The sequence below is a fragment of the Glandiceps talaboti genome, chromosome 21 (genome assembly GCF_964340395.1).
Source record: "Glandiceps talaboti chromosome 21, keGlaTala1.1, whole genome shotgun sequence".
Classification (NCBI taxonomy): domain Eukaryota; kingdom Metazoa; phylum Hemichordata; class Enteropneusta; family Spengelidae; genus Glandiceps; species Glandiceps talaboti.
In genome coordinates this window covers 17,197,504-17,212,753 of record NC_135569.1, presented here as the reverse complement: position 1 = coordinate 17,212,753, position 15,250 = coordinate 17,197,504, and the positions used below count along the sequence as shown (strand labels likewise).

The 15,250-nt window shown below is 38.3% G+C and overlaps 1 protein-coding gene across 3 annotated transcripts in view; it reads left to right on the top strand.

The window, feature by feature from the left end:
* Positions 1-15,250, top strand: part of LOC144451462 (uncharacterized) — a 120,852-nt gene that overhangs the window by 6,798 nt on the left and 98,804 nt on the right. For all 3 annotated transcript variants that reach the window (XM_078142303.1, XM_078142302.1, XM_078142301.1), the window contains exon 2: positions 505-752. In XM_078142303.1, the coding sequence (XP_077998429.1) occupies positions 558-752 (195 nt within the window). In that variant the 5' untranslated portion in view covers positions 505-557. The remainder of the gene's footprint in view (positions 1-504; positions 753-15,250) is intronic.

The following is a 15,250-nucleotide window of genomic DNA, read 5'->3' as shown; positions in this document are numbered from 1 at the left end:
TCCAGCGCTCACGTCCAGCTTTATAGTTCAGCTGCATCGCCAACTTGTCAGCAGGCCTTCCATGCATATGGTGGGTTGGTGTCCCCAGGATTTTCGTGGAACTCTGGTAACATGAAGGGGGAAATCTGGTAAAACTAACATAGTTACCCATATACATGTATTATATCATGATAATTTTGGTGGGGAACCTCGGTAACATGAAGGGGGAAATCTGGTAAAACTAACATAGTTACCCATATACATGTATTATATCATGATAATTTTGGTGGGGAACCTCGGTAAAATGTCAGGGAACTCAGGTAAATTTATTTCCTGCCCTTAACAAAAACGCTGGTAGGGAACCCTGGTAAAATATCGGAAGAACTCAGGTAGCTTTTACCTACTTACCACCCGCAACAAAAACATTTTTTATCAATCTATCTAAAATTTTGTCATTATGAAAGAGCATGTTTGCTGTTCATCTTACATGTGCATCTGACATGTGATGTATTTATTTTATTATAGTTCTACCGAATTGTATGTGATTACCAAGTAAAGTACAGAATACAAAAGACAAGATGGATGGTGGAGTAGCTACACAGGCATCACCCCAGAGGTTCTTCCACATGCCAAGAATCCCGCAATACCAGAAACAGAACTTCTATAGACATCCTACTGCACAACCTGGTATTGCATTTGATGGCAAACGAATGAGAAAAGCAGTTCATAGACGTACGATAGATTATAATGCATCATGTATAAAGACTTTACAGGTGAGTTTAAAATAAACATCCAACTGATATATCCAATTCTAGTGGTCAGGAAGACAAAAGATTGTATAGTTTGGCCACTTGAGTGCTGTTGAATAATAAGAGAAGTTGTATATACATGTAGGTGTACACAGGAGCACGGCAGGGGTGCAGAGCATGATGGGTAAACAATAAGTGATGGCTCATTACGCTGTGAGCCTCCATTGTGTACACATCAATCGTGTGGTATGTTTACAATGATGGCTGGCTCAGTGCTCACCAGCCGTATTTTGGGGTATTTTCAACTCACCGAAACTTTCACAACAATTCACCATTTTAGATACTATAAAAGCAAAAATCTTGACTGATATTTCTACCTCTGTATTACAAGAATCAGTTTTGGAATTACTGATAGGAACACTGATTTTCGGCGATTTCGTGAAGAATACTTGACCCCGAGGTTGTAAATTTAAGCTCGGTTTTTTGCCCATTTGTTGTTTTGCCCAAAATTTACAATTTTGCAAAATAGATGGATTCTTGTGTACTTTTAAATGACTATAGTTAAAAAAAGACAAGTTCTATTCAAGATTTTCGGTAGAAAGCAGTTGATTTGACCAGAGTTGAAGGTGACCTTGGTTGACAAGCTATCTGTCACAAGGCGAACAGACGAGCTTCTCACAACTTGCTCAAGTACTAAATCACTGTTCGTCTACCTTCTAAAATGCAAACATTTGCTCAATAAGAATAAATACAACTACAACTTGACTTCGGCCTTTGTATAATCAAGTTATCTATTAACACAAATTGTGCGAGTCTCTCAGTTTTGATATTTTGGGGATAACAGATTTATCCTTTATTCCATGTAATCAATTACCACAGTATGGTAATGACAAATTAGAGATTTTATTAATCTCTCATTATGGTGTACAGAAAGTAAACAAAGCAGGGGAAGTTTGTCATCCAGTCATAGTCCCAGATGAAACAAGGAATGAGTGGGCAATAATAAAGCCATTGGTATTACAACAAGCATATCCTAGAGATAAGTTTATTACACTGTGGAGATTTATCAATGCTAACCATAAAGATACAGTGACTGTGCCAAATTTAATAAAACTAGCAAAGATCTGTGTTGTGTTACCAGTCAACACAACAATTTGTGAGCGAGGTTTCTCTGCACAAAATAAAGTGAAAACATCATTGAGAAACAGACTAGAAGAACATTCCTTAAACAGACTGCTAGCAATATTAATTGAGGGACCACCTCTTCTTGAGTTTGATGGAGAGAAAGCCCTGAAGCTATGGAGAGGTGTCAAATCAAGGAGGATTTTTTCTATGTGACTGTGCTAGCCATGTAATGGAACATAATACTGAATGTGAATAATATAAATAGGGACTGTCTGTCATCATCTTGAAAAATCATGTTGTTTACTAGTTAGTATTACTATCAATAAATGATGAACCTGTCATTTTACCTGGAACAAAATGAAAACAAAACGTCTTTATTAGTAATGTACAAGTAATGACATTGACAAGACTAATGTTGTGTTGAGTTCATGACAAACAGATACATGAATGATTGAAATAAATGTAAATTCTATGTATGATCACCTAAAAGTGTTGTCGACTTGTGTTTTAATAAGTTACAATCATTATCACTCACATGCAGATTTAAAAAATGAAATTGTTCTGTCTCTCCCTCCCCCCCCCCCATTTTGAACCAGATCCCCCCAAAATTTGATGCAAGGGGGGACAATCCCCCCCTGTCCTGGAAACCTGGAGAAAACACTGGTTGACCACATCTTCCTCATTCATTCACTACCAGAGGAACTACATGTATCGTTACTGCCAGCGGTCGGTTCGAATGAATTTGGCTAAATCACACCATCAAATGTTAATGCTGGAGTGTATTGCTCTATGCTTGAGGAATCTGACCAATATTCAATGTCGGGTTCTGGCGAAAACGGGTTGTGAAGTTGACCTTCTGGTTTGACCATTATGGCTTTGCATGTAAAGATACACTGACGAACGCGTTTGTGTTCCTGAAGTGACGTCACAATGTTCCAAACGCTGTCCTATCCATATGCAAATGAGAGGTACATGTACTTACCTGAAGGTGCTCTGTGGCTGAGCTGAGAGTGCCTCATTTATCATGCAATTTCTTGTGTTAGAATTATATTGTATTATTACAAACCCGATTTCCTTTTTTTTATGGCAGAGTTAATTTTTAACTGGTTTTAAATCCTGGGCAGAAAGGCCTCATGGGTACTGGCTAGTTAACCAATGAGTTTTGAGGATTTAGGATTATCTACTTTACTCAATAACCAGAGTTGGCTTGTAAACTTACTTTTAAATTTAATATTATTCTGCTACCAGCCACGCCAGCTTTGCAAGCTGCTTTATTATTGCTGTAAGAAACTGAGTTTCGCTTGAGTTTCACTAGTTCTAGTTTGCTAGTTCTAGTTCTCACTATGTCAACTGATCCAGATTTCGGTGCACAGTCTCAATTCCCACGTTCAGTTGACCTCTTTGCAACGCCAGATCGTCGGCAATTAATATCTGAACTACACACTGATGTCTCCCTTGACCTTCAACACTGGCCGACGACTTCCGACGTCGGATCATTCACGATCGACAAGCTTGCCACTGGTGGTTTTATGTCGTTGTCATCTATCTGCCTTATATGAGAAGAGGGAATCGAGCACTTGGCTCAACGTAGGATTTTAGCAGCAGCTGTGGCTACTTTGCAGAAATCACCACGAAACGATAATCACGTTTGTCAACAGACGCCAAGGGACTCACAGAGTCAGCAGGTCACCCACCCAGCATCCTCCTACTCTTCCGGCTCCGCCATCATATCGGTCATCAGGCATGTGCACCAGCACCAACTTCAACCAATATGGCGGTGCCCAGTGCTAGTGTTCCAGCAACTCCGGCTGCGGGTACGACATCAAGGGCTCCCACCGGCAATACCGCAGATCTCCGGCACTTACTGGCCTCGTTGGATCCCCAGTCATCGACCACTCCCACGACTACAACGATAGACACTCTTCTGGACAAGCAGTGCAACTTTTTCCCTAGGCTCAATGCTAACAGTAACAAGGACTTGAACTCAGACATTCCATGTAATTGTAACACCAATGTTACTAGTAACAATACCTGTGGACAGGGTTCTCCTTTTAATAGGGCTGATTTAGACCCATTATGTAGTTTATTTGTAGCTTAGAGTATTTGTACACAGAAACCAGTGCTCTCCCATCTTACCTATCAGCATCCTATGTTGTTAACTTTTGCTCAGCCTAAGGGAGAGGGCTGGAATCTTTTAGTTTGTAGTATTAATAAACTACCCCCTACTTGACCCAAACACCATGTTGTGTGCATGCCTGTTGTTTGTGTGTTAGCTGGACTAAGTGCCCGCAACTCCAGTTGTTTTCTGACTGCCCAGGATTTAAGGCAAAATAAACATAATTATGAAAAAAATTATCAACCTCTGCATGTACACTTAAACATAATGTAATAAATAATAATAATAATAATAATAACATTTATAGAGCGCCAGTATAACAAATAGGGTTTGCTCAGAGGCGCTGAACAAAACTAAAAAGGTGAAAGGAATACATACTGAAAAGGGATAAAAGTTAAAAACGTTCAAAGTCCCACAAGTTCAAAGTTCATAGATAAAAGTAGCAACTAATGAAACAAAATTAAAACTAGGCATACGCCTTCATAAAAAGATGAGTCTTCAGTTTTCGTTTAAAAATGTCAACAGAGTTACAAAGTCTAAGTTCTGTTGGCAAACAATTCCAGAGTTTAGGAGCAGCATGTGAAATGGCACGTTGACTGTAAGACTTGGTGTTAACTGACGTCGGTGTCAGTAGACATTGATCCATAGATCTGAGAGTGCGGGTAGGACAATAGCGAGTTACAAGGTCACAAATGTAAGTTGGAGCAAGTCCATTTAAGGCGCGAAATGTGAGCAACAGTATCTTGTATTCAATCCGATGTTCAACTGGTAACCAGTGAAGCTCAAACAGCACTTCAGTAATGTGATCATATTTCTTCTTCATGGTGACAATTCTCGCTGCGGTATTTTGAATCATTTGTAGTTTTGTGATGGACCTTTTTGAGATTCCACACAGTAGACCATTGCTAAAGTCAAGCTTTGATGTTATAAATGCATGTACAAGGCGTTCACTGGTGTTCCTATCCAAATATCTTCTGATCTTCTCAATGTTACGTAAGTGGTAATTTGCTGATTTACATGTGAACTTGACTTGGTCATCCATATTCATGTAGCTATCCAAGATTGCACCAAGGTTTCTAACAGATGTCATTGCCGAAATTTTGCAACCATTTATTTCAAGGCTAGATGTATCCAGTTTTAACAAGTTTTGTTTAGACCCAAAGAAAATCAGTTCCGTCTTATCAGAATTCAGCTTGAGTAGATTAGATGACATCCAACTATGAATATCAGAAACAGCGATTTCCATCTGATTGATGTTGTCTTGTAATTGTCTGATGTGGAAGCATAAGTACAGTTGGCTATCATCAGCGTAAAAGTGAAAATCCAGGTTGTGTCGGCGTATTAAATTTCCAAGTGGCGAAGTGTAAATGGCAAGTGTGTGTAAATGGCACTGGACTTAATCTCTCCTTGAGGTTGCTTGGAAACTTTGTCTACCTAACTTTAACAAAGAACTACAGGTTGGTTGGTTCAAGGTAAAATGTCTGTCTGTCTGTCAGTCTGTCTATCAGTCTTGTAGCCGATGAGAGTGATTGTGGTATTGAGCCTTGCCTCTCAAACTACCTGGGATGAAATTTGGTTATGATTCTGAAAGTGTTACTGTAAGTCTGCAAATTGTGAGTGTGTCATAGTTATGTAATTGGCCCTAGCAACCATGACAACACCCTTAGCAACAACCAAATGGCAGTATATTTTGATTAAATAACATCTGGTAGGCAAGTGAGTAAACATTCAAAAAATGTATGCAAGTATCCCTAGCAACCATGACCACACCCATAGCAATAGCCAAACAGTAGTGCATTTCAGAAAGATAACAGGGATTCTTAGACAAGTGAACAAACATTCAAAAAGTGTATGCAAATATGCCTGGCAACAAGACCATGCCCATGGCAACAGCCAAATGATCACTGATATTGCAAAGATAAAAGGAATTGATAAACAATTGAATAAACATTCAAAAAATGTATTCAAGTGTGCCTACATGTAGCAACAAGATCACGCTCATAGCAACAGCCAAATGATCAAGTATATTGCAAAGATAACGACGTATATAGACAAATGAATAAACATTCAAAAAAAATGTATGCAAATATACCTAGCAAGACCGCGCCCATAGCAACAGCCAAATGAGTGCGTATATTGCAAAGATAACATCAGGGATTCATAGACAAGTGAATGAACATTCAAAAATGTCTGAAAATATGTCTAGGAACATGACCATGCCAATAGCAACAGCGAAATGATTGCGTATATTGCAAACAGGGTTGCAGTGTTTCTGCTGCCCGCTCGCCAAATCCCCAAATGCGAATAAATCTGCATTTATATTTTCGATACAATTAGCCAAACTTGCAAAGCCAATTTAGAATAGGGCACCAGAGAATCTATGCGTAATGGTTGTGGTTGTCTTACCATGGAACATCTGTAATTTAAACTACATTGTACTACATTTAGAAGGAAATGTACACATGGTGCAGGGCATGTCTTTTGAAAATGGCAGGAGAGCTAAAAATCACTTTCTTGAAACCATCCAGGCAAGTTGTAGGCAAGTGATTTAATAGCTCCCCTGAAAGTAGTCAGGCGAGTGAAAAAAACAAAACAATTATCATTTCTATTTGTATTTTCAAATGAAATGACATTTCATTGTCTTCATTCAACAATAAATTGTTCAACAATTATCCATTACACTCAGAAGACTGTCAGAAGTCAGGTAAGTATGTGAACTGTCAGTACTGAATTATTGTCTTCAACAATTGTTCAACAATTATTCTGTACACTCAGAAGATTGTGCTTTACCTGTTTGTTTGTTTCAGTGTTTGTATAGTCAGACCTGTAAGTGGGTTTTTGGCCTGTTGGCTCTGAATAAAAAAAATTATAAAAAAAAATTAAAAAATGTATGCAAAAATATATTTATAAGTAACAGTTCGTTTGGATTATTTGTACCACAATTATTATTGCAACAATTTTGTTCAGTCTGTGCACATCAAAATCTTGAAAAAATATTCAGTTTTTTGTTTTGACTACAAGTAGTACAATAGAAAAAATGGGTTTTTAATGTTAAATTCTGAGTGGTCTAGTTTTCTTAGAATGTTTTATAAAAATATCCTACGTGAATATCTTCTCCGAAACAACAACTGCGATTTACATGTGTAGTCGTTACAAAGCAAATGCCCAGAGTTCCGACAATATCTTGTCGATGTTTTGGAGGGCATGGAAGAAACCATCACTACTATTTCGCTTAAAATGCAGCTAATTCAAACTTGAGATTGTTCAAAACTATAATGAATTGACAAAAACTAACGTACCCAGATGACAAATGGCTCCTGACGTTGAACTTAGTCACACAGTTTGTACCGGTTGCGTAGATTTGTACATCGTTTTTTTACCTGGCCTCTGATCGTGGAGTCTGCCAGTATTTTATCAATAAATTTTGCACAAACTTTGCAGTACACTTCAGTGACCATTTGCCTGCTAGTTTCTGAATTATCAACACGATACCCGATTGTATCGCCCACAGACCATTTAAAAAAAGTCACTAGCTGGACACTTTATATCTTTGGAGCTGTCGCCATTATAAACGAATGAAATAGCCCACGCGAAACACAGGTCTTATTTACGCATATGTCACTAACTTTTTGAACAGTAAATTGCTTGCTTTGATTGACTAATTTGTAACCATTCACTCTGAGACAATAAAACACGTAACCCCACCTAGTACCTGCACACGGATGACTGCCGTCGCCGACTAAAGTAACGAAATCTGTTCACGTCTGAGCAGCAGACCTACTTTGTTTTAGAAATCACGACAAGGCGAAAATTCAAGCAAATATATGTTACAGCAGTTGATAAAGTCATGGAGGTAACACAGACGTGGTTGGCAGTTGAATATATGACAAAAACAATGAAACTGCGTGTTGGACATGTATGAAATAAAAACCCTGGGAGTTTCTCTGAAAACTGCATGAGAATTATAAGATAAGATGGAAAAATATCGACAGATTATTTTTACTTTTATTTTGTAAAATAATCGATCTTTTTTTATTGTCATTCTTTTGTGCATTGCGATTAGTGGTGGCCCTGAAAATGGCCGTTTTTGAGCAATGCATACGATAGCAGACTTTCGACTAGCATTCTTCAGCGTCGTCAAAAAAGTATGCCAGCCGTATATCAGTGTTCGAAATTCGTGGAAAATATCAACTAGTCAACAGGACTGGTAACTTTAAAAAGTTGCCTGTCCTGCCAAAAACTTACCTGTCCTGATATTATGCCTTGCAATTAAACGAAATCAAATACAACTAAGAGTTACCTATACTGTAGTAATAGGCTATTACCTTGTCTGTGAACAAATGAAGATGGGATGGAATCATCTTTTTCTTTAAATAACCTTTATTTGTAAACAATCATCAATTGCAAGGTACATACTGCACAATACAGTACTTTACTTTGTATTCACAATTCATACTGTCAGTTTCCATGTATAACATAATACAATAATATATTTAAAGTCATGAGTCTGGGAGAAAACAGGTACACAATGTACACAGTTTTGCTTGCTTTGCATGCTAAACATCAGACAGATCACCAGTACTATCATCTGTTTCAAGCAGATCTGAGAAGTCCGAGTCATAGTCTGAGTCTGGGTTGTAAGCATCTCCAGATTTGTCATGGGCATCTTCATGTTCAGGTAAAACAGCAGCTGCATCATGAAGTTCATCAATCACCTGTTCTGGATCTCTGGTCCTACTGTGACTCCTTTCAATGAAGCTTGGCCTTCTCTTTGCATGCTGGTTCCACTGATGGATGGCAGGAGTAGGGTCAAACTCACTGATATCTGGTGAATGGAGTTGAACAGTCATCAGCAGAGTCATTGATGAACTCTTCAGTTTGTTCCTGTATTGGGTTTTTGTTATCTTCATGAGAGAAAATCCCCTCTCACACTCAGAGGTACCTGCTGGTAGTGACAATATCAAATCCACAACTTCAAGAAAGTTTGGGCACTTGTTGTAGTACAGCTCGTTCACAAGTTTCCATGACATACTGTGCACTTGGTGGCTGAAAAAAAAATATTTAGGCAGGGTTTATTTCATTTTTATGTTAATTTTCCATCCAAAGACACAGAACTTTTAAAGAAAATGTTTTACAGCTACAGTCAAAAATAATGATCATCTGGTGTACCATGCTCCATGCTACTTTTTGCTTTGAACATCAGCAATTTTTTAACAAACCTTTGCTAGCAAACAATGAAGTAAACTTACTTATTGTATAGATTTTGCTTTAGCACAGTCCATTCTGCTTCAATTGTGCCAATATTCACTCCAGTCTGTACAAGTTTGTCCCTGAAGTGGTCCACAATTGTTGCAAGATACTCATCCCCAAAGTCTGTAAGCTTAAACATGGATTTCTTTGCCAAAGCATGGGCATTTCTGAAGAGTTTAGACAGCTTATCAATTGTTGCAGTGTTCATCGATTGCAGTGCCCTTTCCGCTACCGATTCACCTGGAGCAGCATTTTTTGCATCGAGGTATTGCTTGGCATATTTATGCCCGTCTGAATTTTCATGTGTTTTCAGAGCCTCGTGTCTGAGATTTGTAGAGCCTCTCACGAATGAACCATTCGAATATTTTTTGTACTTGTCAGCATGTTGTGTTTTTTTGGCAATGGGCGCGTACACAGTTCTGCATAATTTGCAGTACAACTTCTGCTCGCGGGCACTATCGTCGGTGACTAACCAATCTTTAAATTCAATTTTCCATGACTGAACAATTGTTCTCTTACGTTTCGTGGCATCATACTCCCTGTTTGCGCTTAAGGTTTCCTCCGGTGTTCTTCGTTTAGCCGGGAGAGTTGGTAGGCCAAGATAATTGCGGAGCATAATTCTGATAATTCCTCAAACCTCACCACCGCGCCATTCCATGTTATCGTTGATTGACGCAGTACTTTACAGCGCTGTAAAACTCATGCAAAATCTACTTTGATTGGTTGATTTTCAAGGTCGTGCGTCATTCTGTCCAATCGACTTGTTTCTTACTCGCAATACATGAACTGAGGAGTTGCCAAAAGATGGCGTTGGAGGCGCTATCCAGGACGGCCAGTGTCACATCACAGTCTATGAAGTACATGTGTATGATCGCCCAAAGTTAGTTGTCGACCCACGCTGAATTCAACCTGTCCGACGGACTGGTAACTTTTTTATTTTACCAGTCCGGTGGAAAAATAGCCAGTCTCGGACTGCCGGACAGGCGTTATTTCGAACACTGCATATATACCTTTTTATAAAGTGTTGACGTGTCCGATTATTAGTTTTCTGTTCAATTTTATTCTGAAAACAATTTAGTTAGTTGTTTGACATCGTACATAGCATGACGATGAAAACATGTATTTTGCAATTTCGTCTAGACGCGATGCGTATGTGTGGGTATACGCAACTTTTTAGAGTTTTGAAACTGCAGTCGTCTTTGGATATTTAGTTCGAAACAATTTTAGCTTTTCTGAGAAAACTAATTAACTTTTTCGTTGGCAACTTTGATCATACACCATGTACCCTGAGTGTACCATTAATTTATTCATGAATATTAATTATGCAAATTAGCATGAATATCAATTAGCAATCGGGACTATTCTCAAGCCGAATACAACACTAAATTTGTTGGTTGGTCTTGATGGCATTATTAATGCACAGACTATTGCCGGTGCCTTGGATTCTGTCAAGTACTTAGATTTTATTACGGACTGCGTTGATTCTGTGTCAGAGATTGGATACCAAGCACTACAACCCGGCGATGTGCTTGTTGTCGACAATTGTCCAACCCACCACAGTGAAGAACCATAGCGGAGGGAAGATGTGTTGAACCTCGTTGCATATACATCCAGAGCTACCGGCTGGCATGAGTAGGACTGCTGTCAACGGACAAGCGACTTGGCGTGTAATAATATGCACACAATGGGTTGGTGCGCCATCTTGAAAACATCGAAACTCAACAAAAAGTAGTGACAATTTATACACATTATAAAACAGGGTATTTCTGCAGAACCATGAACTTCATAATGATAATTAATTGAAAAGTAAAAAAAGCATACATAATTTTATGCTAAAACGACTGACTTGGAAAACCCGGAAATGTAGAAATTGATAACATTGACTTGTCGAGTACAAAAGGTTTATGTTCGTTTTAGACACACTATAAAACTGGAAACATGATTACCATGTTGCATTATACTCGTAATGATCATTTAACAAATACTGATCTACTGAATGAAAAAAAAAGCAAATGGTAAGAAAGCGGATAAAAGCATGAAGTACTCACCTAAAGGTCATGAGCGTATGCTCTATTGTACAACGGTCACATGGGTGTCACATGAGACAGGGCATGTCTTTTGAAAATGGCAGGAGAGCTAAAAATCACTCTCCTGAAACCATCCAGGCGAGTGGTAGGCGAGTGATTTAATACCTCTCCTGACAATAGTCAGGCGAGTGAAGAAAAAAATTCATTTTCATTTCTATTTGTACTTTTGGCCAGTTGGCTCCGAAAAAAAAAAATTAAAAAAAACAAAAAAAAAACAAAAAAAAAAACATTTGAAAAATGTATGCAAAAATATATTGATAAGTAACAGTTTGTTTGGTTATTTCTACAACAATTATTATTGCAACAATTTTGTTAAGTCTGTGCACATCAAAATCTTGAAAAAATATTCAGTTTTTTGTTGTGACTACAAGTAGTAAGCTTACAATAGAAAACTAGGTTTTTAATTTCAAATTCTAACTGGTCTTGTTTTCTTAGAACGTTTTTATAAAAACATCCTACCTGAATATCTCCCCCGGAACAATTTATAGTCGCTACAAAGTACATGTTTTGGAGGGCATTGAAGAAACCACCACTTCTATTTCGCTTAAAATGCAGCTAATTCAAACTTGAGATTGTTCAAAACTATAATGAATTGACAAAAACTAACGAACCCCAGATGACAAATGCCTTCTGATGTTGAGCTTTGATGTTGACGTTAAATTGCTTGCTAATTTGACTAATTTGTAACCATTCACTCGATCCGAGACAATAACACACGTAACCCCACCTAGTACCTGCACACGGACGACCGGTGTCGCCGACTAAAGTAGCGAGATCCTATCACGTCTGAGCAGCAGACCTACTTTGTTTTAGAAATCACGACAAGGCGAAAATTCAAGCAAATATTTTATATGTTACAGCAGTCGATAAAGTCATGGAGGTAAAACAGACGTGATCGGCAGTTGAATAGATCATCGGACAAAAACAATGAAACTGCGTGTTGGAGATTATGAAATAAAAGCCTCGGGAATTTCTCTGAAAACTGCACGAGAAATATCGACAGATTATTTTTATTTTTATTTTGTAAAATAATCGATCCTATAATATTTTATTGTCATTCTTTCAACGCCCTCCAAAACATCGCCAAGCTATTGTCGGAACTCTGGGCATGTACTTTGTGTAGCGACTATAAATCGCAGTTGTTGTTCATGTTCCGGAGGAGACATTCACGTAGGATGGTCTCCAAAACCACGTTCTAACAAAACTACGCCGATCGGAATTTAAAACTAAACTCATCGATGGATTGCTCAAAACGAGAACTCCAAACAGTCATCGTATCTATCGTAATTGCGCAATTTGCAATGATGCGAAAGTTGAAATCTCACTGTATACTGAGCTGATCAATATTCATGATATGCCATGACATCATGCATGTCCCGCTTCGAATACGTCACTATTTTTCCCATATAAGGGTAGTACAATGCAAATTTCAGATACATTAAATAGGTCATGAATGACAGCGCTGACTTCAGCTGGAGATCGACGATTATGAACACGGAAGTGTTCCACGCTCTCACCACGTAATTTTACCGAATAAACGTTGATTTTTATGGTAACCACATATTGAAAAATGATATAAAATAACATCAGGCTGTTGTACAGGTTGGTTGAGGCCCACGCGAGTGGAAAATCGCTCTCGTGGATTTTAATTTGCGCGAGCGGTAGGCGAGCGGAGCGATCGCTCGCCTCAAAAGGCATGCCCTGATGAGATCGTTCCAGTTGCCTCTGGGTGTACAATAGATTATAATGCAACATGCATAAAGACTACAGGCAAGTTCAAAATAAAAATCCAGCTAATAGAGTCTTGGTTTCAAAGACACCTTTGCAGGCTCTACATTTCACTATGGGCCCTGTCAAATTTTCACATGTATATGAACCTGTAAATGCTCAATATTTCCTGTAAATTCCAATGTTTACCAACATGTGATAAGATTTTCTTATGTCCACATGTTCATGTCACTATTAATGTCCAATGATATATATATCCATAATACTAAGTGAGAGTTTTGTGTAGTGGTATTTGCTGAATCGACCAAATGGGATTAGAAAAATATTAGCAAAGTAATGTTCACACAACAGTTCATGAAATTTGTGAGATTCATTGCTGTCGATGATGCCTGTCGAGTGCTGCTACTCACATGAAGCGATTTGTCTTCAGACCACTAAAAGAACAGACTAGCAACGCCTATCGTATTAGGTGTGAATGTGGCTCGTAATCCCTCTTCCTTCTGCCACTATTGTCCATTAAGCATGCCTTTGTTTTAAACTCTCTCCAAAAACTGCCAAACATTGTGATACTTCGAGTCTTTTTGGTTTTTTAGCACAACTGAACTGAAGCTCAGTAGTGCTATAGGCATCACCTGGCGCGCGTGTGTGTGTGTGTGCGTGCGTGCGTGCGTGCGTGCGCGCGCACACAACTTAAAGACAAAAACAAATGAACAAATTGCCAGTTAAATTTCCTGCATGTACCGATTGCCATGCTCTTTGGTAAGTGTATTATCTTGGGTGTCTAGTTGGGAAATTGTTCAGATAGTGGGTTTTCACCTAAGCGTAGACGAACGATATATGCAGACAGACAACTATTGATATGCAAATACAAATGTAAGCATAAATATATGCCACGTATAAATCGACTAAAACCTCATTAATCTATTGACAATATTTAACGTCTTCAGCCTGAGTGGGTGAAAGAGAACATTTCCATTGTCAAGTAACTTGCATTTCATTATCAGAAGCTTACAGATTTAATAATACATTTCTTGTACACCTGTTTGCAGGTGTTAATAAATTAAAAGAACATGGCGATTGGTTGATGGGCTTGCAATTGCAAGCTTGAGACGAGAACGTTTTGCATGATTTGAACCATCTGTTCACTTTCCTTCTAATTCTTTTTAAATATAGAATTCATGTAATATGTTAGAATTAGTTATCAAAGTAATTCGAACACGTGCTCCAGGGAATTGTCATGCAAAAATGGCCGGGTGCGGACGTGTTATCCGGGTTCCTGTGACACATACCGAACGTCAATTGATTTTGGAAGCTATGGGTCAGTATGCTAACAATTATCAACTGATAGCAGATCATGTCTGTGCAAATTTACGCATTCTTTCTTGAGATGTGCAAGACATTTACATTATTCGTTAGATCTGCTACTGTAGTAAGACGTAGAATAAGGATGTTGTCCAACGTCATCAGAACAGGTCATTGTTCGCACAAATAGCAAACGACCACAATTTATGACAGGGTGGACTCGGAATATTGTGATCATGTTGAACCCGTTATAATTATTGATACCATGATAGCCAGTTATAAAAGATGTGTAGTGGGTTTCATAATGGTGCTGGTCGACAATAACACAACAACTCGATCGTCGAATACATACGTCATGACTACATCGATTCAACGTTTGTTAAAGTTTCACAGCTTTTTGCAACACTTTTGGACTAGAGATCGGTTATTTGTTCCCGGCTTCTTCACCTCATTGGCCTCATGCATTCACAAAACAAGTTACTTGACTGTGCAGACAGGGAAAAAAATATATATATCGACGAAACTCATTATCTTTCGACAATATTTAACGTCGACGAAAGTGGACATATGCAAATTTTAGAACGAAAACAGACAAAGACAGATTTTAGAACGAAAGCCGACGAAAATCTATTGTTATGCAAATACAGTGACTTATAAATCGACTTGGCCGACGAAAAGCTCATTAATCTATTGATAATATTTAATGTCGACGAAAGTGAACGTATGCAAATTTTAGAACGAAAACACATTTTAGAACGAAAGCCGACGAAAATCTATTGTTATACAAATACAGAGCGACGTATAAATTGACATGGCCGATGAAAAGCTCATTAATCTATTGACAATATTTAACGTCAACGAAAGTGGACGTATGCAAATTTTAGAACGAAAACATTTAGAATGAAAGCCGATGA